Consider the following 25,712-nt stretch of genomic DNA (forward strand, 5'->3'; position numbering starts at 1 on the left):
ATGTCACGATATAAGTAGAATATGGAGGTAAATAACTTACATTTAATTAAATGTGCTTTGAATGTTTGATCTAATATCAATAACCCAGCATGTTTTGATTGATAAACCAAATAAAATATAAAAAACTTCAAGACAACAAACGTCTGGGTGTATTTTTCAAAAGGAATATTTATTTATTCATTTGTTTGTTTTGCCTTTAATTACATTTCTATTTACAGTAATATTTCAACCATCGTAGTTTCTTCAAATCACTTTATCAAAACAGAAAAATTTCATTTTCTCACGTCGTCACCGGTGAGAAACGTTTCAGGCTCATACACAGCTTCGTCAAACAGTCCGTCCGCCTCGCACCAAACACACCCGGCTCGTGTGTGAACGGGACCAAGACTTCATTCTGGGGTTGTTTGGTTGTTTGGTTGTTTTTACAGAGAGGAAGATGAGGATGTCACAAACACACATTCACACACATACACTTCTCTCCTGTTAGCCACAACACTGGCTGCTGTTTACAGGAAGAGAAGGACTCACATTTTAGTCACACACACACACACTGATCTCTCACAGCGCTGAATCACTGCCCAAGAATAAGACTTTAAAAGTCGGAGTGAAACCAGATCTGTGTTAAAAAAATTCACAATTATCAGTGAAGTTGTGTATGAGAGTTAAATAAATGTGTGTGGATGGTTTCGCAGCGTCTTCAGACAGATCTGTGTTAAAAACTACACTGTGTTTATGTAAATATGAAGACGTCACCACTTTAAAACTGCACTCACATCAGCAGCGTTCACATCAACACTCAGGTCCTAATAATAATACTAATAATGATGACAGGTGGGAGCTCGACACGCAGCGACTGTCCCACATTCAGTGTAATTAAACTCATAAATTAAATATAGTGTTATATCATCAACATGGAGTAAAGCCAGCAACCAGCTCAGTCATACATCATACATACATCCAGCCTGTGATGTGAACGCCGGTGAGCGCAGAATAAGTTCAGTAATGTTGAGGTGAAACGTTTTTAATCTGAAGAGATCTGAGTTCACTCTGAGATTTCAAAGTCACGCTGTGTTTCAGAGCTGTGAAGGTCGGACTCCTCTGATGAGCTCGGGTGGTTTTAATGGGGGGTTTTTTTTAAAAGAAAAAAAAAAACACGAGGGTTAAAAGTCAACATGTGACACTTTGATGAATCCTGACAACGCAGTCGTTACGGTTAACGTGTGGTCTGAGTGACGGTGTCGTTCTGCCGAGCCTCAGCTGGAGCTGCTGCTCTTCCCGTGACCCCCGGAGCTTTTCTCTTTTTTCTCTCCCTCCTCCTCCTCCTGCTGTGAAATAATAATAATAATAATAAAAAAAAAAACGCGAGTCTATAAGTTCATATCTACTCGCTCCACTCTGCTCGACCTCCCAGGTCTCTTCCGCTACACTGTGCGTGTTTTCTTTTTACGCTCTATGTGGTTTAATCAATGAGGAACTGCTGCTGGGCGACACCGACGGGGAAAAAAAGAAACAGGTGAGCGAGGTGAGCCTGCAAAAAAAAAAAAAAAAACGAGCTATGGTTTCCCTCCGTCTTAACGCCGAGGGGCCGAGGAGGAAGGACAAGATCTAGACGACAGCGGCCGCACAGGTGGAGGAGGGAGGAGGAGACGAGGAGCTGCAGTTAGAAGGTGTAGCCAGCGGGGGGCGCCTTGTCGTCCTTGTTGCTCTCCAGGGAGAACGGGGGAATGCGAACGTCGAAGTGGGAGCCGTCCGTCCGCTCGATGCGAAACGTCCCCCTGGGATGAGGAGAGACACAGAGAGGAGACAGTGAGGTCATCGATCAGAGCGTTAACCAATCAGAGCGTTAAGCTGCTGAGGGAAGAGAACTCACCACATGTGACCACTGGGCGCCTGTAGAGACACGTGGCTGCTGTACTGAAACGCCGGCTGCTCTTTAGACAGAACTGGTTCCTATGACGACACACAGACCACAACATGGAGGTTCAGTTGGTTAAGTGATAATAATAACAGAGGTAAATTCATGCAAAACCGCTGATGCGCGTTCCCGTCGGGGGGCAGTTTTTCTGTCTGGTAACGTTGTGTTATTATCTCATAGCGTGGTGAATGTGCAGGTCACAACTTGTCCACCAGAGCGTTTTGGAGTTGTTGGATTGTGTATCTGATGAGTTTGATGAGGGAAACCAAGAAATCCCATGAGCCTCCGTAGCGTAGCTCTGAGCAGCTCGTTCTAAAAATAGCTTGCACCGACAATTAAAGGTAACGAACCTACTGCTAAGACTATAGGGATTATGGCAATGGGCCAATTTGCCAATTTGCCAAAATGTTGAACTATCCCTTTAACATCAGGTCTGGACGAGGTCTTTCATTTTAAACCCAACTGGTCCAGAGTCAGGTCATAAAGACCTGGCGGTTTTCGTGTTTTTCTTTCAACGTTGTGAAATTAAAAGGCCAAAAAAAGTGCATAAAACACACCGTTTACTTATTTAAATTTCCGTGTGCGTGTGCTCACCCTGCCTACGACTCCTCGTCCTCGGACCGTCTCCAGGGTTCCTGACAGACTGAAGATCCTCCAGTGCCTCTCTCTGAGCTGAACCACCTCGTTGCCCATGTTCTCCAGACGGATACAGTATCGCCACTGTTGGAAAACACACACACGTTAACAGTCTGCCGAGTCTTTCTCCACTGAGCTGTTTCCCCACAGATGAAACTAAACGACTCACCCAGTAAACGTGGGAGTTCTGGGCCTCCTGAGAACGACAGAGCAGCTCCGTTAGTATTTGAATGCAGCACAGATGCACGATGGGAGACAAGCTTTGTATTATTAGTAGTTATTATTAATTATATATAATCGTTATTATCATATTATTATAATCTACCCTCATGCCCATGTAGAAGGGGATGACGGTGACCCGGATGTTCTCGGTGGTCTCTCTGTGGACGTCCGACAGCTCCAGCCAGGGGTGGTTCTTCTCCTGCCAGGCCTTCAGCGTGTCTCTGGCTGTGAACGGAGGAGCTGCGCACAAACACACACAGACACACACAGAAACAAACACACACACATCATATCATAAACTCTATTTGTCTTTAAGTCTGCAGCCTCAGAGGTGAAACCACACAAGCTTTTGTTTTCGTCTTTTTAATAACCTGACGCTCTCCTCTGAGGGTTAGAGTTTATAAAACCAATATTTAACTCAAGAAGAGGAGGTTGTTGTTGTTGTTGTTGTTGTTGTTGTTGTGACTGTGTGGAGCAGCGGTGACAGTGGCGGTGTGTTTACATTTGGCAGGGTTGTGCATGAGGAAGCGCTCGAACAGCTCGTGCTGGATGGGAACCTGCTCCGCTGAGTTGTAGGGCAGGATGTCTTCATGGCTCACGTAGTCCAGACCTAAGGACACAGACACACACTGTAACGCATGGTGTGGCGGAGCTGAGCAGTGCATCACATCTGGAAGAGCTCAGATATCATTTAAACAAGACGCCTGAGTTATTTACAAAAATTTGGAAACTAATTAAAAGGATAATTACTGTTTTTTACCATCTGGACCTTATTTCTAGCATAAAATACGATCATTTACGCACCCAGATAACTTTGATTACAAGTCGTTCCGACGAAATTAGCTCCAGCCGAGAGCCGCGTATATCCATATAATACGAGAACACGGGGCAGCGCAATGCAGCCTCTAAATAACACATTATCCGCCGCAAAACTCGTTCATTTCACCAATATTTTGTTATGATATGCTAGTGCTATTCCCCTCCGAGTCCGGGGTTAGCTGTTATCAACATCCGGCGCCTGTAGGTTGACCTACTGACCTCTGACCTGGATGATGTCATCTCTGAGTGCGGTGCAGCGCAGCTTGTTGCTACCGCTAATGCCATGGTTCATTTCTGCGTGTTTCTGACTTGTCAGAACAAAATGAGCAGCTGGATGAAGTTCAGCTTCCACAGGCTTCCTCTCCGCAGCCTGGACTCACTAAAGCTCCGGCTAGTTGAGATAAAAATGGACCCGAATGCCGAAGTGGAATGATTATTATCAGAATGAGCCGAGCAGCGCTCGGAGATGACATCATCCAGATAAGAGGTTAGTAGTCAACCTACAGGCGCCGGATGTTGATAACATGCCACCACGGGCTCGGAGGGGAATAGCACTAGCGTATCATAACAAAATATTGGTGAAATGAACGAGTTTCGCGGCAGATAATGTGTCATTTAGAGGCTGCATTGCGTGCCCCGTGTCCTCGCATTATACGGATATACACGGCTCTCGGCTGGATCTAATTTCGTTGCAACGACTTGTAGTAAACGATCGTATTTTATGATAGAAATAAGGTCCAGATTGTAAAAAATGGTAATTATCCTTTAAAGCTTTCATGACTAAAGGTTTGGTAATGTTTGGTATGTATGTTTGCGCTTAAGTGCCTTCGTTACGTCAGTATTACCAACATGTCTGACATCCAAAGCACTTTCTTTTTTTCTTTCAGATCATTTGCATATATTTTTGTGTATTTATTTGTTAGCTTCCCTGTCTGGTCAGAGTGTGTGTGTGTGTGATGTGTCTGTGATGTGTGTGTGGTTGGATACCTGGGATGGCGTACAGAGCTCTGCTGTCGTCATGGTTTGCCAGAAACGTCACCGCCTCCGTCTGAGACCTCTGAGACTGAGAAACACAACAACAAGAGTCGACTTTATACAAACTCCAGTCTCTGTCTACGAGAGTCAGCAACACAGATGTTAATGTTAATATAATCTTAATGTTTACAGGTTGTTTTCAAGTAAATGCATAAAGGACATGTGTGTGTGTGTTTAACACAATATTCATAGCAAATTGTTACTGGTTCATTTGCAGGAGCAACAGTTTAGTGTCTTAGGTACATATGGTTTTATTTAATGTTGTTCCCGGTACTAGTTTGTGAACTTTGTCTGTTTTTATTGCTAACATCATTAAGTTGAACATTTTATTCACAGTTCATGATAGTGTGATGTTATCTGGGGAAACTATAGACTTAAAATGCAGAAACTTAAGTTAATTTTTTATATTTATTTTAACTTTGAATTTATGATTTAGGCTGTTGATTCAAAGTCCATACAGTCACTACAGCTGTGACGTTAGACAACGACTTGAGTGCCTGTTCTGGTTGTTCAATATGCAGCTGAAATTGTACTTGGTTCCAGTTTTTGCTTCTTTATTTATTCACATAAATGTTCAAGTATCAGACAGAAACGTTCTCTGACAGCCACACAGCAGGTTTGTTTTGAGGGAAAATAGAAATGTGAAAGGTCGGCGTCCAACTGGAAACACAAGAAACTGGACACGGACGTCCTGGATTTATATGGTCTAACAGCAAAAATATATTTATATCGGGGGAAAAAATGTAAGAAATTAACTACTCATTTACTTAACATGCCCATCGCCCCTAATCTGAATAGTCAGGTTAGTTAGTTGGTGGTAACTCACTATGTGAGGACAGTCTCTGGTGTCGATCAACACCTGGTAGTAGGTGTGAGTTTTCCCCTTCACCTCCTTCGATCCGTGAGCTCCCGGGGGCTCAGGTTTGCTGTGGGCAGAGAGAGAAAGAGAAAGAAAGAAACATCATCAGAGACAAAAATAATTATTATGATAAAAGCAGGGTTCCCACTCTTTTCTTGAAATAATTTTCCAGGACATTTTCAGCAGCTACAGTCTGACAGACATGTTATTATACATCCTCTGTCCCGTTCATGCTTTGGAGGAGTGTTCTTCTCGACAGCTGTACCTTATCTTGTACATTTTTGTTTCTATGTTTCTTCCTCTCCCAGCCCCAGAAGTCTGCTTTAAAGATGTGCAGTCTATGGCTCTAAGTTATGCAATAATCTCTTACAGTACATGCCGAGAAATACAGTACCTATGAATTTATCATAGAACACCACAAACATGGGGTCCAATACTGGAAACACTCATCAACTCAAAGTCTCTAGTTTTCTCACTAAGCACTTAAAAAAAAAAAAAATCCTTAGTGAGGTCTGAAAACGGCAATCAGAGCTCTGGTAGCTGATGTGGTAAATACTTTTCCAGGAAATTTGACTTTTTTTTCTCATTTTCCATGTGTTTTCCATGACTGGGAAATTGGTTAACCATTTTCCAGGTTTTCCAGGATGCGTGGGAAGAGTCACACGCATGGGGACGGGACGGGAGGTGTTTACCTGTCAGACATGGGCGGGGTGATGTCTCTGTCGTAGAGGCGGGCGTGCCAGGGAAACAAGACGATGCCTCTGTAGCCGAACACACTGTGGAGGAAGAGCTGAGGAGAAAACAACAACAACAACAACAAGGAGAGAGAGAGGGAGGATAAAATGAGATTATGTGTGTAGCAGGTTTAATAAAGCATAAATTAGATGAGATTACAGACACTGGACAGGATCAGACACATGTCCACAAACTTACTGGTTTATCCAAACTTAAATACACAAACCAACACAACAACAAGACCTAAAGGGTTTAATGCAGACTGTGTGTGTGTGTGTGTGTGTGTGTGTGTGTGTAGGAGTCTTACTTGTCCCGTTTCATATTTTCCATGCTGCTTCACGGCCTCAAACACTCCCACTGTCTCCAAAATCTTCCCTTCAGGCCTGTTCCTGCCAAAAACGGGCAACACCATTACACACTGGACACTCTCTCTCTCTCTCTCTGTGTGTGTGTGTGTGTGTGTGTATTATCCATCAGAAGAAATGCATGTGCACTAGTACTGTGCGATATTACGTTATAGCCTATATCGTAGTGCAATATGAAAATGTGTACCGTACGTCAATATAACCCTCTATTGTTTGTATCGTAATTCTAACGTGTGCGGTCGCAGTGGGACATGTTTGTTCTGGTGATACACGTCAGCAGTGTGAAACTCAAGGATGTGGGACATTGAATCGTCCCTGGAAGCTACGAGCGACAGACAAACAGCCAATCATCTAACAGCTGTGTTCGGTTGCAGCACGTGTGTTTATTTACAACACAACAGCTGTAGCGAAAACATGACGCTGAAGGAAAGGAGATAAAGTAGAAAGGACACGTTACGGTAAGAGGTTTCACGTGAGTTGTGGAAAAAAAAACTGTTGTGTGGAAAACCAGGCTCTGGTCCGTGATCGAGGTGCAGACGAGTGAGTTTTGAGCTGACGAGAGGAGAGAAAAAAGAGAGCGAGACGACGCGGCCGTAGCACCTAAACCGAGTCGAGCTGTAACTTCGCATCCTGACAATACAGCGACCCGACAGCGATGAGAGCAAGCGAGAAAAAGTGATAAGAACGCGTTACTTTTCAATCAGCCTGTTTGAAAAGTACACGCTGCTTCCTATTGACAAGCAAGTTAGCAGAGAGAGGAGAATGTGAGAGAATTGCATTGAAATTAAAAATTAAAAAAAATACCAGGAAATGTCAAGAATCTAAAAGTAGCACCAGAAGTTTGTTTACGTCCCTCGAAAATTTAGTTGGTTTGGATTCTGAACCAATAGAATATACTCGCAACAAAATCGTCACGCTAACCTATCAGGACACTTTCTTTCACATGAGATTTCGTCGCCGGTTTGTTCGCTCGCTGTATGTCAGGATGCGGTGGAAAGGGGCCGTTACTGTGCGTCTGCAGACGCTTGGTTCGATTCCCCTCGGCGGCCCATTTGCTTCGTGTCCCCCTCTCCCCGTCTCTCTCCAGCTGTCCTTTCAAAATAAATGCACAAAAAGCCAGAGAAAAAAAAAACACTGACTGGTGGTGGTGAGAAAATTAGCGGTGGCGGCAGGAAAAACCCTGTACATACATATGTCATTTTTCGGGATATATATCGTTATCGGGATATAACATTTTGTCCATATCGTGCAGCACTACAGAGCAACATATACGTCCATCCATACGCTGCTGCAGAAAACACTGTGAACCGATCAAAAACATCATAACATCAACCGCATATGGATAAACGTTGCCATGGAGACGCTGTTTTACATCCGTCCCTATAGGAGGGACAATCCGACCATCATCATCATCATCACCATCCGTCCATCCATCCATCTATCGTCCCCTACGGTCTCTTAATCTCAATCACAAGTTTGACAAGATTGAATAAAACGTCTCCTCCTGTCAGACGTCAACAAACCCATAATCTCCATGTCCACACACACACACACTCTTACAGTACATATTATTACCAGTGACAACAACAGCTGGTCACTTCACATAAATAACATCATGCATACTTGTGCACTCGCTCACTGCAGAGCTAATCTTCAGCACAGAGATGAAGAGCGAGGGATTAATGAGGAGGATTTAAAACTGGTCTCAGGTTATTTTCATATCATCATCATCATCATCCTGAGTTTGGAGGAGGAAAATAATAATCAGCAGGTAGCCTCGGGTTTTAAATACATATTATAAAGACAAAACACAATCCTCCTGACGTTTAAGCTGCGGGTTAATTACCTCCAGTGAAAGCTTTAAGTTCAGCTCCACCGGCTCATGTGTGATTATTTTATTCTCCTGCTGCTGCTGGTTTCATTTCCCAGAGATAGAAAACACCACCACAGTTCAGCTCAGTTCAGGCTGGGATGAATGATGACATTTAACTATTTACATGAGCAACCTAGTTACTGGAAGAGCCACTAATGAATCATCCTGTCTAAATGTCAGGAAAAAAAGACAAATACCAAACTAAAACCACTTAAATTCATAAATCCAGTTCAGAGGCGGTAAATCTTCACATGTAGAAAACAAAAAAATGAAAGTAGGCTCAGTGGAATAAATGTTTAGACATTGACTCCACTGATAAATTATGAATAAAGTAAAGTTAATTTCCTGTCAAAGAGCTCAACCAACTACAAATTAGTGGAAACAAAACTGACAGCAGGGTGTGTGCATGATGAATAATAAGAAGAAGAACAAGAACAAGAGAAGAACAAGGGGAGGAAGAAGAAGATTTTTACAAACACACTTCACATGAGTCCCATTTCTATCGGGTATAATGGTCGTTGTTAAAGTGCCGAAGTGCCCAAAGGAAATGCAAATTCATTTCATTTATTTGTTTATTTGTAACGGGACTCTGCATATTCATGAACATACTGTATGTAAATATGCCAGATTTAGCTCTAAGGCCCCGTCCAGATGAATACGCGGCTTCACCGAATCCGATCTTTTTCTTAATCGTTTTGAAAAAAATCTCCGTAAACACGGCATCGTTTTCAGAAATATCTGCGTCCACACGGATCACCTGAAAACGACCCAAAACGCTGTAGTACCTACATACTGCAGGCGTGTGTGGAGCTCATTTCCATCTGCAGTCCAATTCGCATATGAGTAAAATGAATAAATAAATAAATGAGTGAGGGAATCACTGAAAGAGAGAACGTGCAAACTGAAGTTCATCTTTAACAGTGCAAAGGATGAATGAGAAGAAGAAGGAGAAAAAGACAAACTCCACCTTTAGATAAAAGTAAATCATCATGTCTTGACAGTTTACGACACAGTTGTGATATAAACACTATTAAATCGGATCAACAACGATCCATCCAACTTGAACGTCACAAAATGCCTCAAAAATGAAAACTAAGGCACCATTTTTGGACAAAGTTTGTAGGTTTTCTATTCTTTAAGCACTGGTTCAAAAGTATAAACCCTAAACGATGCCCATCCCTCGCCCTGTATTAAATCCAACCGAGGCTCTGATTGAAGCCGGTGTCTTGTTGCAACAGATTCATTTAGACAAACAGTACAAAAGTCTGTTAGGCCTGTGATTTGTGGCGGCTCACACACACACACAAACACACCATTTGCCAACACACTGAACTTGTGGCCAACATTGTGTCAAACTTAGCACTGATGGACCGGTTTAAACTCCTGTTCATCCACAGTCCTGTTTAGCCTATATCATTTAATCTAGTTTCTGTAACTTTACTTATTGTTTCTATCAGTATCATCTCCCTCCTCCTTATAATAAATGAATAAATAATACCCTTGTTTACAACCGGTTCGTGGTGTCTCGTCTACGTTGAGGGCCGACGTCAGCGCAGAGGAACGAATGTCCAGAGAACAATTCCTCTTTATTCTCTTGTTTTGTGGATTTTCTGTTTATTACATTTTATCTAAAACGAATCAAACTCTAAATATTTAGCAAAACAACACACACACACACACACACACACACACACACACACACACACACACACACACACACACACACACACACACACACACACACACACACACACACACACACACACACACACACACACACACACACACACACACACACACACACACACACACACACACACACACACACACACACACACACCTTGTGGTGGCAAAAAATGTTGTTCCTTCTATAAAGTATAAAAAGGATGACTGAACACGTCAGCTGTCTTTCTTGAGTTTTAATAAAAGGCATTCATGAATGGAGCACTGGTCTGACCTTTAACCTGCTCTGTGCGGATTCAGTGATTTGTCTCATACAGGTATCAGAAAAGGATTAGCTGAGTGCCACTTTCCACAAGGTGAAAGGAAGTTCACTTAATTAACATAGTTATACAGCCCTTGTACAGCATACAATGGGTTACACCAAATTTTTCCATTACACCCTTTAACACCTGGACTTTACTGTTCTGACACATGTCAACACACCGTGGACACACAGAAAGAGAGAGACGCTGCTAAATTTAGCCGTTTGTTGCAAAAACCTGGACGAGGACTTGGCCGCCGACTCTGCCAACACACACACACACACACAAACTCTCAGTTTACAGACAGTTATATAATCAGAAGTCAGAGATACGAGGTCGGTGCTCTCTCTCTCTATCTCTCTCTCTGTTTCACCCCTGAGCTCTTTTCTCTCGGCGCCTCGTCCTGGTTTTTATCAGATGAAGCAGCTGTGAAAATAACAAGAAGAGCCACTTCACTTGTTTTTTTTTTTTTTCTTTACACTGGCCCAAAGCCAAAATGCGAACGCCGTTGAGTTTGTAACCGACTCAAACGGCTTGCACCTGCACGAGGAGGAGGAGGAAATAAACTGCAAAAAAGGAAAAACTATTTATAAAGATCAAGTGTCGGAGCTGAATTCCTAAAATATCCCGGGTGCATCGTCTTCATGACTGTGGCCGGCGTGTTGCTAATCATAGCACTAAGTCTGTAAAGCCCTGACCACATGTCCAGGCCGCCTCCAACATGAGGGGAAAAAACTGCTTGGTCATGGTATGTGTGAGTGTGAGTGATGGTGGTTTCAGTTACTCAGCACTTTTAGTCAGAATTACATAAACACAACACCGGATGTGTGATCATGATGAAATTTGTTAGCAACAGCTGAAACCTGCCTGGCATCTGGGACGTTATATCACAATCAACACACTTTTATACTTGTTACTTTTAATTTTAATGAAGTTTAATTATAAATATATATTGGCACCACAGATAGAAAGTTAAAGTTAGGTATTTCTTGGGTATTTAATTCACTTAATTGCCCCAAAAAAACAGACTTTCCAGTTGGTTTCTCCATCAACTTTACAGAAAAGCTCCCAATAGGACACTAAAGTGGTTCATTGTCTTTAGTTTTATTGTTAACAGTGCTTCTTCTATTTGACAAAACCTTTTGAATGAGTTAAATAAGATAAAAGATAATATGAAAGTGAGTGATTATTTTTACAATGAAAAATGTCTCATGGAGTTTTGATGTTTCATTAAACTAGTATAATAAATAACATATGATTAATCCAAGTAAAAAAACCTAAAACAAATGAGTCTGAAACTAGACGTAGACCACTGACATTGTGCGTTAAAACACTGTTTGTAACAACAGTGCAAACCAGCAGGTGTGTTTTAAATGATCCAAGTTGATGCTGAAAAGCTTTAAGCCACTTCATCTACTTAGTGTCGTCTGGGGACAGAGGACAGAGACAGAGGACGGAGACATTTAATGAGTCACTACTGAATTCACTCAAACAAACACAGAAATCTGTTGTTCCATGTTGAGGCTTCATTCTGTAAATCTGAGGCTTGTTTTATAAAGTTTACAATAGACTGATTAAGTCAATGATTATGGCCAGAAATGCAAAAAACGCACATCTGTAATTAATTCTAATATGCAGGTCCTGCGTATGACAATAATTGTTAGAAATATTCATTATTTTATAACTGAACTTGTTTTCCAGAGGCTGGGACTAAACTGAAGATCAATTAAGTTCAAATATTCAAGTGTGCAGAGGAGGGAATGCCTTGATTACAATGCCACTCCAACAACAGCACCCTAAATTCACTTTGACTAAGTAAAAAATAGGTGTTTTTGATTTTATAACTGCGCAAAGCAACGCAATCACACATGTGGACTAACAACAGCAGGGTGGTGTTGTTGAACAGTAGAAGAGCTGTGCAAACAATCAGTGCTCCAACACTAAATCCTTAAATCCTCCCAAAACGTTGAGTAAACAGAAGTAAAGGTCCTGACTCTGGTTAACTACACATGTTATGTCCACGTTGTTAACATGTCAGGGCTCCAGACTGCCCCTAAATTACGCATTTTGGCCCTAAAATTTTAGACGGTGCAAGTACATTTTTCATTTCATGTGTTATTTCACTGATCAAATGTGGAAGGAACCACTCACAGAACCTGGAAGCTGTCATTACAGGTGTCAGCAAGTCAATGTGTGTGAGGATTATAGATATGAATAGGAAAATGTGACTTATTATTAATATTTGCTTAGAAAGTCGGTTTAGTTTGCACTAACTAAATTTTCTGCTTGTGCTCCTAAAACTTTAAGTTAGAGGCCACTGTTCGCCTAGTAAAGAAAACAAAGAAAGTCTAGGAGCCCTGATCGGGTAAACTGGAGTAAAGGTCCCTCTGGTTAAACTACGCTCGTTTGTCCACATGTTCTGTTGCACATGTGCACTGCTACGTTCACTAAACTGGATGATTCAAATCATGCTGCTAATTCAACTCTTTGTTAAAGTTTTAATCTTCCACACACAGAGAGAGAGAGAGAGCAGACTTGTCCTGACTGGGATGTAACCTGTCGGCAGGTTGGCAGCTCTCAGCTCAGGTGTTGTTGCTCAATCCACGCTGCCTGCTAACGAGCTAACAGGCTAACGTAGCCGCCAGCTAACTAGCAGAGGACGAGTGTCCTTTTCACGCTCCGTCTCTCCCCTGTTTAATTCAATATCAGCTCGTGTTTTTACACAACCAGCCTCCAACATCGGGAAATCCACCTGTCAACCCTTCAACAACACCAACGCGGCCAGTGTGTGTCCTGTCATCGCGGCGCCACCTTGAACAAACAGCTTGTCTTTACTGTTAGCATGTTAGCATCACGTTAGCATCACGACACCGGCTGCGTCTCTCACCGTGACGTCATGAACCTCCGCGGCTGCACACCGCCGCCCAGGCCGCAGGCTCGACACGGGACCCGCGGTCTGAACGCCTCGAAGCCGCCGCCGCTGTCCGCCGCCACGCACAGTATCCTGTGTGTGTGCTTCTTGTTGTATTTACTGACGGAGCTCAGCAAACCTCGGCGGAGCGCAGAGGCCGCCATCTTTCTTTCCTTCCTTCACGCTCGCTCACACGCGCATGACACTGAGTGATGCTGCCTTCACTGGAATGGCTGGAGAGTCGGAATTACGACGATCGCTCAAACACTTAAAGGGATAGTCCAGGTTTTTTTTTTTTAAAGTGGGGTTGGGGAGCAGAGAACTTTCTACTGCAGATATTATACTTAGTGGCCATTTGTACCTCATACACCACACTTCATAAAAACTGAACTATCCCTTTTTTAACACAACTTAACCCCCCCCCCCCCCCCTTTTCTCTAATAACAACGTCAGATAGAAACACTTGATATTGAACATGTTATATCAACTGGAAATTAAAGGTACTATGAAGATTTTATCTGGCTTTCATTATCATTGTTATCTTGCATACATTCCACTGGTATGGCGAGGTCAGATAGGAATAATAATATCCCATTTGCTAAGGGAGCTTTTAAAAAGTCTTCATCCCTAATGCTACCCCCCTCGGCAACAGAACGAAGTAACCCACACTAACACCGAACTGCTCTCAACTGTGGTTTTTCTATTTGTTTGTTTGTTTACTCTATATTCATTTATTTTATTAGTTTAATTGCGTTTTTAATTGTGTTCTTATACCTGATGAAATTTTCTTTTATACACATTATACACATTATACTTTTTATACGGTGAGCCAAAGGCAGGTGGATAATGTATTGTATTGTAATAATAATAATGGTAGTTATTTATTCTATTAGTAGCAATCCAACATTAACAACTGATGTTTTGGAAGTGTTTTTGATTTTAGTTTGTGTTTTGTTTTTTAATTAAAACACCTTATGGCATTCAGTTAAAAATCCTCAGCACTTGGTTTTCCGAGCTTGCGAGGGGGCAGTGAAGGCACCAACAGGGCTCACTTACCGTCATCAAACTATTTTTATTTTCACGTAATTTTTTTCAACGTAGGAAATCTAAACAAACATCATACCATAAAATAAAATAAAATAAAAAATATTGAACACATTTTTTTTTAAATTTAAAATAACGTTTTACACAGTTGGTCACGTGAGCTTTACGTCATCGTGTCACAAGGTAAAACATCATGGCCGCTTCCTTCGCTTTATATTTTCACTCGTAGCTGTTGTGAGCTGTTAAACGCTCAGTTTCAATGTTTACTGACTTAAAACAGGCGCAGACCGTTTCACCCCTTTTTCTCTAATTGTCTGTTTATTATGTGAGTCTGGAGATAAACGTGTTTCAAAAGCTGCATCGCGTAAAAATCAGAGTCACGTCTCCTGTTAAAACCATGGCCTCGTCATTTGTCGTCGGTGATCGGTTCAGAAATAAAGCGACACAGTTACTGGAAAATAAAAACTCGTCTCTGCCTCAGAGTCTGAGAGAAGAACTGGAGCAGGTTCTGGAAAAACAGGAACCAGCAACTCTGTCGTTCAGTACAGCGAGAAAGCTCAAGAAATACCTGCAGGATGAAGGTAAATATTAAATAGCCCACTGAGAAAGAGAAACAGACTGTAAAGATGCTGTGACTCTGTCTGCATCGGCTTTATTGATATTAATCTGATTAAAACACTGTGCAAACCACAGGTGCTGTGGTGCATTCAGGGACAATTGTGTTATTCAAGTGTCGTAAGCTACTGTAAGGCTTATAGACCTTGTTTTGATCACTTGAGCTGTATTGAAATATTTACATTCATTTATGTAATTTTTTAAAGTTGACTTGTTGTCTTTTAAGTAAATTCTGTCTCATATGCTCGTCATTTATTATGGTTTATATAAAATACAATTTTTAATGGCAATGGTAACTTGGTTAGGCTATATAATGGTAGGCTACTGCACAATGTACTTCCTCCCATTCTTTGTCAGTCTTTTAATTTTCTTAATTGTCATATGGATTATGTGTCTGACATAGAGACTTATTATTATTATTATTATTGTGTTAAAATGTTTTTTTTTAGGACATCCCTTCTACCTGCATGAGCTGCTGGAGGACAGTTCACTGCACCTGCCTGAGGTTGTGAAACCTCCCAGGGTAAGTGAACACACCGTCACCCACCCTCATGTTTGTCATATTACAATTTATTATGGTGGCTTTACTGTGATTTTATTTTTGTGTAATCATCGACACACACTCCTGCTTACATACAGCAATACAACCCTGCCTACCCTACCCTATTTGCACTTCTATGTGTCTTTATCAGTGTGTACAAGCAAGTGACGATAAACCAGAGTCAAATTCCTAGTGTGTCTGCACTTGGTCAATAAATGTGATTCTGATTCTGTGGCGGTGATTTTTGTTGCTTAGACTTTATGTTCAGTGAAATTTGGAACACGTTTGAGAAGAAACTGACTCAGTGTGTAAAGTGCTGAGAAATTGTCTTTCCTGCTTTACAACCTGCAGCTTATAAATTGTAACTGTAACTAAAAACACAGAGATGCTGCTACTCTGCACAAAAGCTGGTTGTTTTTTTAAAAGGGAAGTTTAAAAGTATTTATTTTTCATTCATGTGTACCATTGGATATATTTAAGTTGACAAACTGCAGACAGTGAGTGAGTGTTAGATAATCAGCATTATTTATGTATTGGCCATCAGCTGCTCTGCCCTTTAAATAGCTAATAATTCACCTACATAATAGGTTGATGATTTTACTGTGGAGTCTTACGGCCCAAATCTAATCAGCCTGAGGCCACATGTGAAGGTTTTTACTGTCCAGTCCAGGTCTGATACTAGCGCTGTTTAATCCTGATAAACTCAGGGAGAGGGAACATCAGGAGCACAGCTGGAAGCAGGTAACAGTAGATCCAGATGTTTTCTGTCTCACCTCAGAACCCGCAGCTGGTCGCACGTCTGGAGAAGATCAAAGCCAAACTGGCCAATGAGGAATACAACAGGATCACACGCAACGTCAACACTCAGGTAAACACACTCATTTATTTTATTGATTATATTTATTTACTATTATAATAACTGCTCTTTTTGCATATTTCTGATATTTATATCCATATTTATTTATTTTATATTTAATACACTTGATACGGTAGCAAGACATTGCTGCTAAACAAAGTTTTGTAGTATCATGTGCAATGACAATAAAGCTTCTTCTTTTTCTTCATATCTTTTTTTAAATGAAGGACAATCCTGCTTAAACCAAAACACAAATAGAATAATTTTCATGCTTTTTTTCTCATAAATTTGTCACTTTAAACTTCATAATTTCTTTATTCTAAACTCAGAAATGTATTTTGTGTGTGTTTTTTGTATGTTTCATGTGTATAAGTTCAGATCGTTGTATAAGCTCAGATCTTTGTGACTAATTTTTCCGTCAGACACAAAAAAGATCTGCTCATATAATAACAAAGTGATAATAAAAAATAATAATAACAAAGTGTGTTTTTTCTTTGTCTCCAGGAAATAAACAGAAGTGGAACATTAGCAGATTTTGGACGAGAAGGTTCGTCACATGTCCAGATTCACAACAAACACCTGAGAACGTTTTGTGTTTATATATCTAATCAGAGTTCATATTGATCAGATGTCATATTATTGATCTCAGCTTCTCTCCTCCTCCTCCTCCTCCTCCTCCTCCTGCTCTTGCTGCAGTTCGATCGGTCAAAGCCGTCGTAGTGACCATATTCAACTTCCTGGTGACGGTGGTGGCTGCGTTCGCCTGCTCCTACATGGGCAGCCAGTATCTGTTCACAGAGGTCACAGCGGTAAGAGAGAGTTTTTAACTCTGTGCCACTTTATTAGGAACAACAGCCACCATGTAATCAACTGTATGTGGTGGTTAAATCTGTGGTCTCTATCATTATTAAAGGGATAGTTCAACATTTTGGCAAAGTGGCCCATTGCCATAATCCCTATAGTCTTAGCAGTAGGTTCGTTACCTTTAAAGGATCGTTTAATCGCTCCTGTTTTGCGGTAGTTGTGTCTGTCCCTGCATCGCCACGGCAGCGATGAATGGGAGCGGATGCAAGTTTCGCTGTTTAGGCTGTTTACAGCCCTCAAAGCCGCAATTTTTTTTCCACAGACAGCGTTAGTTGGCTACTCAAACATGCACCGAGAAGTTTATTTACTTCAAGCAAGTCAACATGTTTGTAAAACTAGATCTAATTCAAAGTCTCCCGGAGTCTCGTGCGAGACCCAAGTTGACGTGCGCGGTGTGTTCACGTGCAGTCGGAAGCTCCTGTTTGTGTCATAAACACAGGAATATCAACTCTTGACTTGCTTGAAGTAAACAAACTTCTCGGTGCATCTTTGAGTAGACGCTGTCTGTGGAAAGAAACCACGGTTTTGAGGGATGTAAACAGCCTAAGCAGCGGAACTTCCATCCGCTCCCATTCATCGCTGCCGTGGCGACACGGGGACAGACACAACTACCGTAAAACAGGAGCAACTAAACTGAAAATCTTCAGATTCCTTCTTTTAGACCTAAAATGTTAGGAAAATACAGCCCTGAGTTGAATTTGCCCAGAATTGACCTTTAACTTTGTTTTGTGTGTGTGTGTGTTTCTGATGCAGCGTGTGATCTCGGCCGTGATCGCTGCCTCTGTGGTCGGCCTCGCTGAGCTCTACGTGCTGGTTCGGACCATGGAGGGGGAACTAGGGGAACCGTAGCAACCGTACACACACAACAACAACAACAACAACAACAACAATGAGGGAACTAAACAGAAGCAGAACTTCCATCGTCACTACTGATCCAAGGCAAAGATCTCACTTTGCAATGAAACAAACAAACAAACAAACACTTTTTGCCTTTAATTTTTCAGAAAAACAAGTGGAACATATTTAAAATGACTGAATTTACAAATGAACGATGAATTAAATGGAAGCTGGATCTTTAAACAAAAAAGTGTAAAATGACTGTATGTCTGACGTTCCACCAGTTCAGTTTCTTTTTGATTATTTATTGACAGTTATTTTGTATTTCACCAGACTCTTCAGCCTCCAGTGTTTCCCTCCTCTTCCTCTTTGTCTCCATCACTGCACTATTAATACATGATGTTGGTAATTTTCTTATGATTTCCTACAACTGTTCTCAGGTGTAATTATATTTTTGTGTTCAATAAAATTGTCTGTGCTGACTCGAGATGATCCGTGAGGTTATAAACTTTAGTTAGTAACATTTCTCTTCACTCTGCAGGAGATACAGAGGTCATTATATCTCACCTCCATGTTAGTTTTTTTTTTTTGCATCCTGGAGTTCACTACAAAACTTTAAAAAAAAAAAAATTGGGGTCATTTTAGTTCCCTAATCTCTGATCTTCTAACTTCTGTTTACACATTTTAATTGATTTTTTTTCTTCTTTTTCTTTATTTCATGCCCTGCTTTTAACAATCTACTCAACATCATTGTAAACGAGGACTTCAAATCTATAATCTCTTGTTTTACTGATTTTTAACTGCATAAAAACAGCCAAACCCACTGATTCCTACTGAAGCTGTACATGTCAAAATGTACATTAATTAATGTATATATTGTATTAAATACACGTCCCACTGGTTGAGACTGAAAATGTCCTGACAGCTCTGGGACGAACCGCCATTGAGTTTAGATCCACGATCCTGTGGTGATCGATGAGGAGGAGCTTGACTTGTTTACACATCAGTCAGATCACTTTGGTTTTAAAATGTAACTAATCTGAGAATGAAGAGTTAGAGAAAATTAGTCAGTATGTATTATTGTATTTTTCTTTTATATTGCTATTTAAGAAGGAAAAGGAGCCAATGAGAAAACATTCAAGTGAACTGGTAGAAACGCATGATTATGTGTTTGGTTTTTGTCAAGGTTTCCTAGGCTGTTAGAATAAAATCCAATCGGCCACAGGAACAATGTTTAATTGAACTTTTTCCCATATTTGGATTCATTTGGATCATTTTTTTTAAACTTCCAGAAGTAATAAGTATGATCATATTTTTCTTTCATGTTGCTTGTTTTGAGGTGTTTACTGACTGTTCCTGAATTATTTCATTCTCCAGCTCCTCCTGACAGACGTGGCTTTAATGACCCACTGATTTGGAGGTTAATTATCCAGTTAACCAGCACATAAAAACTAATAAACAGTTATTATATCTGCAGACCAATAAGACCGTATTTCTTATTTATAAATAACTACAGGACACAGACGCTCGCTGGTCTGATCCCTCCTCCTCTTCCTCCTCCATCATCTATGAATTCATATTTTATGTAAACCATCCTCATCCTCCTCTTGTCAGCTCCCGTCATATCAGTGGAAGGATTAAAAGATGTAACTACATCTGGAATACACAATAAAAAAGTATCGTCCTAAGATCTGAGATTTGACACCCGGATTAAAGGTTTATTGAAAGATTATTTGGTATTAAAGATGATTATGATATGCAGAGATCTCTGTCCAGCGCTGGACGAACAGTGGGCGCTGCCTGTGTATTATACCTCTCATGTAATATTTCAAAAAACTTAAATCCAGGCAGAATTACAGAGCCTGTAAGCTGATAGACCCTGAGCTCTGGTTTTAATTTACTTCTTATTTTTCAATTTTATTTATTTTTTCCCCCTTCCCCTCTGTCCAGCTAACCCGGCTGATACTTACATGAAGGGAGATATGAAAATATATATATATATTTTGACTTAGAAAATAATTATTCCTGTCATGGTATCTTATCCCACAAGGAATCATTTTAATCAGGATGTTTTGAAGGATAATACTTGCGGGGTCGCAGCATTAAACATGCAGCCGTTCAGCTCAGAGCTGCAAAAACAAGAAACCAGGAACATGGAGCAGAGAGTTTCCACAGAGGAGGAGGAAAGACGCAATATTAGTCACTTATTTAACTGACTAATCATCATCATGAGACTTAAACATGTCACCATGCGCACAGACCCAGTCTTCACCTACAGAAATAACCACCAATACAAACTATTTAAGGCGCATTAGTCCTGTTCATGTTCTTTCTTTTTTTTTACATTATGCACCACACTACTGCGGGATATTGGGCCGAGAAATGCACTAAAACCTTTGCAGGTGAACGTAATTTGACCTTCTCTAAACTTTTGAGTGCACATGTCCAACTGTTCAGTGTGTCAGTACTTAGAAAGTGTCTGATCCATGCATCCACCACTAAATATTCTGCTTCAATGACAGTTTGTACCTATTGAAACTTGTCTAGAGTAGACCAAGTCCAGGACCAATGTGAGACCATTTTTCAAGACCATTACTGTATTCGGTACCAGTACTCACAATAACCATGCTTGATATTTACATTATTCCTCCTCAGCTAAAAAGAAAAGATAATTTTATATAAAATACCATAAAAACTATTGAAACAAAGTTTTGATTGAACAGAAAAATCAGCTAAAGTCTGCTCCCACTGTTGACAACTGGTGCAACCAAGTTTTTCAGATGGTTACACACCAACATAAACTTTTGTAGGACAATTTTAATAGTCTTTAAGTTAATTTAAAGTCTAACAGTGGTCTTCATCCTGCTGTTGACATTCTGACATCATGAGACCAAGACCACAGCTGTATAACAACCCATCAACAACAGGACCTGTGGGCTTCAGACGATGGGATGTCGCCAGAGGGAAATATCCACTGAGCTCAGGGCGTCATCAGCAGGTTGGGCAGAGACACAGAGAAACTGAGAAGTGGACGTCCTCTGGTCACATGACAACTTATTGACACATGGACATGTTTTTGTTGTTGGTAAACCCACCACTGTTGTTAGCTTTGGTTTCAATACATTGTTGGAGATGAAGAAAGGACTTTTCCATATTTCTACTTTAAAATGTTCTACTTTCATGACATAATATCAACTTTTTACATTTTACATAAATTTCATATCCCTAACTTTTTGTGAGTAGTGTATATCCGCTTCTACTCTGGTGATTTCCCACCATGCACCATGTGCCCAAATGGACTGTAACTGAAACTAATGTTAGCTAACGATATAAAAAGGCTAAACATTTAGCGGAAACATGGCAAAGAATCACAAAGAGAAGACTGAATTTGAAAACGACTGATGAATAAATGGTTATAAAGGTTAATTCAGCTCAAAGTAATGAATGAATGGATGAAACGTCCAGTGTTGAGAGCAGAGAAAGTTGTGGATCAATTAACAAACGTATTTAACCCTTGTCTCTGATGTTAAAAGTTTAGCATTTTACTCTGCACATTTCACTTTGCAAATTGCTCCTCAAACCATGATTAATTAAAAAATATATGAGTCTAATAAAACAATCCATTGAAAATGATCAGATACTCAGAGCTGCGATGAAATAAATAATTTTATTCACAAAAATGCGCAACACTAAGACAAAGACGAGCCGCCGACATCAACAACATTGTGACAACATTTGTATTTTACAGGGTTTTTTGACACACACAGGGGGTCCATGACCAAAATATTTGGTTGATAAGACGATAAGACGATTATTTAAATTATTTCATTTCCACATTTATCTTATAACGTCCGTTTGAATGCCACTGGCGATATTAGCATTGGTATCAGTGAACCAGGTCTGTTTAGCAGAGGGATGGCCGATCTACTTGCTGTAGCCTCCATGTTTAAAATAAAAAACATGAATGTATGAACCTGTGTATTATGTGAACAGCTTAGTATCCAATGCACAAACCCGTGTACAGTTTAATTTAAAACTCAATTTCATACAATCTAGTCGGGGGTCCCTGTTCCATCTCACCGTCAGTTTGGGGGTCCTTTGTGCCTAAAAAACGTTGAAGACCCCCGGTATAAAGTGTAAAAAGGGAAACACACACACACACATGATGAGACAGAGATTTAAAGGGATAGTTCAACATTTTGGCAAACTGGCCCACTGCCATAATCCCTATAATCATAGCAGTAGGTTTGTTACCTTTAATTGTTGGTGCAAGCTATTTTTAGAACGGCGGAGCAGAGCCGTGAGCTGTTCAGAGCTACGCTACGGAGGCTAATGGGATTTCTTGGTTTCCCTCATCAAGCTCATCAAATACACAATCCAACAACTCCACAACGCTCTGGTGAACAAGTTGTGACCTGCACATTCACCACGCTATGAAATAATAACAGAATATTACCAGACAGAGTTGTTTTAGAGGTAAATTCGTGCAAAACCGCTGATGCGCATTCCCGTCTGGCATTTGCCTCAAAAACAACTCAGTCTCGTGACGTTCTGTTATTATCTCATAGCGTGGTGAATGTGCAGGTCACAACTTGTCCACCAGAGCGTTTTGGAGTTGTTGGATTGTGTATTTGATGAGTTTGATGAGAGAAACCAAGAAATCCCATTAGCCTCCGTAGCGTAGCTCTGAGCAGAAAAAATGGCTTGCACTGACAATTAAAGGTAACAAACCTACTCACAAAACTATAGGGATTATGGCAATGGGCCAATTTGCCAAAATGTTGAACTATCCTTTGAAGTCCAGTTTCGTCAGAACTCGAGGAAGTTGGTGACGATGGCAGCGTTGTAGATCAGGTCTGAGATGTAGCCCATGGACGTCTGAGGGCCCATCTGGGGGTGGTGGTGGGTGTGGTGGTGGTGGGGGTGTCCTTGCCCCTGTGTTACCTCCCAGTAAACCGGCTGAGGGTGTGAGGGAACCACCTGGTCCACGCCTCCACCTCCGGAGCCGACCTGATGGGCCAAACTCTGGGGCTTGAAGTTCCTGAAGGCCTGGTAGGAGCGGGAGGAGGCTGGGTGGGGGTGGTGGGGCTGGGAGAAGGAGCCGGGGAGGAAACCGGGCGGCCGCGGCGGACCGAGGTGCTGCTGCTGCTGCTGCCGGTGGCGGTGGCGGTGGTGGTGGTGAGGATGGAGGTGCTGCTGCTGCTCCTCCTCCCAGGGACGAGTCTCTGAGGCTTTAGAGATGGAGCCCAGTGGAGGAGGCTGGTGGAGCAAAGAGGAGGAGGAGGAGGAGGAGGGAGGAGGAGGAGGTGATGACACCGGGTGGTTACTGTAGATCTGGATCCAGTCGGAGTAAAGCTGCGGAGCGTCGTCATGGCGATGGTGGTGGTGGTGGTGGTGGCTCTGCTCCGGCCTGAACAGCTCCTGCAGGGCGGCGGGGGTGGGGAAGGAGGAGGAGGAGGAGGAGGAGGAGGTGATGGGTCCAGGACAGGACTCCACCACCACCGAGCCCCGGACCCCCAGGACCGACTTGGGGGACTTGGTGGGGAGTCGGCCGGTCTTGATGCTCCTGGCTCTTCTGTTCTGGAACCAAACCTGTGGAGATCAAATAGTTTTCAAGGCGAGAAAACAATGTGTTTTTTGCACTGATTTTGAGATTTTGGGCTATTTTGGTTCATTAACATGTCTTCTTTCAGTCTAGTGGAAAGAAATAGTAGAAAATCCACACTAAGGTTTTTCTTTTACTTCATTTTGCCTCTTTCGTCTGTAGATTCCTCCCAAATTCACTTAAACCTACCATCCATCCTAACCCATGTAAATGAGGTTACTCCTCAATATATCTCTGAGTTTAAATGAATTAAATGTCATGTCTGGTATCATTATAAAACTCCCTCTCTCCTGAACAATTTTCTGGGCTCCACAAATGTCCATTTCCTTTGTATCAGCGACAAATCCTAAAAGTACAATCGGTAGATTAACAATCTATGGAATGAGTTTTTCCTCAGACTCTGAGCTAGAAATCTCCACTTCAGCAGCACTTACAGACACCAAACCTTCCAATTTGATCCCTGTCTATATTCTCAAGGTTTTTACAGAGGGGTTTGTTGATATATCACAGCCTGATTTATACAACGTTTTATTCCAAAAAACATGGCAAAACTTGATTTTTTTTTAGGGCTGGTGACAGTATTTTCTCATTTACAGAGTGATAAAAAGAGATATCCAAAGTCCACTCTGTCAAAACTTCTGACTCTAACATGTCAACAAAATAAAATATGGATTTTAAAAGGGGCTTTATCAGATTTCTGTTCTGGAAATATATGCAAATTAGAGCATATTTAATTAGACATTGCCTCATTTACATGTTTAAACATAAAATTTGACAAAACTTGTGAGTGATTTTGTTATGTATCTGCAGATTCTTTAAACTTTTTTTTTTCAATACTATGATATGATCAATGTTGTAGTGCGGTTTGTTTTTTCATGTTGTTTTATAGGCTAATTGTAGTGGGGACCCAGGAGGAAGAATAGCCACTGCTGCTATAATGAAGGATTGGCTAATGGGGATAATAAATAAACAATAATCTATAAGTCAATCTAATCTATTGATTATTGAGTCCGCTTGTTCTCCTGGACTCACCTGGATCTTGCTCTCGGGCAGGTGTGTGTGTGCAGCCAGCCGCTCGCGCAGCGTGATGTCGGGGTAGGGAGTGACGGCGAAGGCCTGCTCCAGCTCCGACAGCTGCGCGCGGCTGAAGATCGTCCTCTTCCTCTTCCTCTGCCCCTCCATCTGCCCCTCCATCAGCCCCGGCCCGGCCCGCTCCGGCTCCGGCTCCGGGGAGGACACCAAGCTCTCACCGCGGGGGTCTGAGCACAACACACAACCGGGGGAGGGGGAGAAACTTTCAAAATAAAAATCATAAAACCATAAAATGAAATGAATGAGAAGGAGGAGAAGAAGGCGAGGAAAGATGTAAAACACAAACATTTATTTAGAAAACTAGTCGAAAAAGCACCACGTGTGTCTGTTTTGGTTATTTATCTTTTTATTTTATCTTATTTTATCAACGTGTTCTTTCTTGGTCGTTGGAATAAAACCACACAGGTCACTGTATAAAAATGTTGTTGTTGTTTTTTCATTTAATCATTTAGGCTATATTTTATTTTATAAACACACAAAGACACAATTCGTATTAATTTATCTTTTCAAATACTATTTTTTACTTACAGTAGAATAATATTAGCATTTACTTTTTTGATTTTGAAATCATTTTGACTTTAATTTCAAACTGATCGAAGTTATTTCCCCCCAAAAATAATTCCATTGTCATTATTTATTTGAATGAACAAAATAAAACAAATAATATAATTTAATAATGACATAAATATTAAATAAATATCGAACTCACCTTTACAGTGATCCTGTTCTCCAAACAACGCTCTGAAGTCCATCAGGTCTTTGTGCTGGTTCTGCTTCAGTAAAGTGAAATCCGAGTCCATGAACAGAGCCATAACCCCAACACACACTGATACACACTCATATATGTTTATAACACACACACACGTACACACACACAGAGATGCGCTGATCGGCCTTCACTGA

General features: G+C 41.1%; 3 protein-coding genes across 4 annotated transcripts; 1 reads left to right on the forward strand and 2 right to left on the reverse strand.

The window, feature by feature from the left end:
- Positions 1-416: 416 nt before the first annotated feature.
- On the reverse strand, positions 417-13,570 carry poldip2 (polymerase (DNA-directed), delta interacting protein 2). 2 transcript variants are annotated; one of them, XM_083985830.1, is made up of 11 exons: positions 13,332-13,570; positions 6,529-6,610; positions 6,179-6,276; positions 5,454-5,553; positions 4,580-4,655; positions 3,276-3,383; positions 2,877-3,013; positions 2,721-2,747; positions 2,510-2,635; positions 1,871-1,950; positions 417-1,775 (listed from the first exon to the last, which is right to left on the reverse strand). In XM_083985830.1, the coding sequence occupies exons 1-11, from the start codon at positions 13,517-13,519 to the stop codon at positions 1,661-1,663; spliced, it is 1,137 nt and encodes a 378-aa protein (XP_083841956.1). In that variant the 5' UTR covers positions 13,520-13,570; the 3' UTR covers positions 417-1,660. The 2 variants fall into 2 exon arrangements, with proteins under 2 accessions (XP_083841956.1, XP_083841957.1); XM_083985831.1 differs by having other exon boundaries at positions 6,529-6,604; positions 13,332-13,568.
- Positions 13,571-14,519: 949 nt separating this feature from the next.
- Positions 14,520-18,599, forward strand: vma12 (vacuolar ATPase assembly factor VMA12). The gene is made up of 6 exons (XM_083984526.1): positions 14,520-14,980; positions 15,464-15,537; positions 16,334-16,423; positions 16,916-16,958; positions 17,108-17,220; positions 18,029-18,599. The coding sequence occupies exons 1-6, from the start codon at positions 14,797-14,799 to the stop codon at positions 18,122-18,124; spliced, it is 600 nt and encodes a 199-aa protein (XP_083840652.1). The 5' UTR covers positions 14,520-14,796; the 3' UTR covers positions 18,125-18,599.
- A 4,322-nt stretch (positions 18,600-22,921) lies between these two features.
- On the reverse strand, positions 22,922-25,621 carry sebox (SEBOX homeobox; the record flags this gene model as incomplete). The annotated part of the gene is made up of 4 exons (XM_083985608.1): positions 22,922-23,263; positions 23,306-23,704; positions 24,750-24,976; positions 25,519-25,621. 4 exons carry the CDS (start codon positions 25,619-25,621, stop codon positions 22,922-22,924), a joined length of 1,071 nt encoding a protein of 356 aa, XP_083841734.1.
- Positions 25,622-25,712: the final 91 nt, after the last annotated feature.

The sequence above is a fragment of the Trachurus trachurus genome, assembly GCF_905171665.1.
Source record: "Trachurus trachurus genome assembly, chromosome: 13".
Classification (NCBI taxonomy): domain Eukaryota; kingdom Metazoa; phylum Chordata; class Actinopteri; order Carangiformes; family Carangidae; genus Trachurus; species Trachurus trachurus.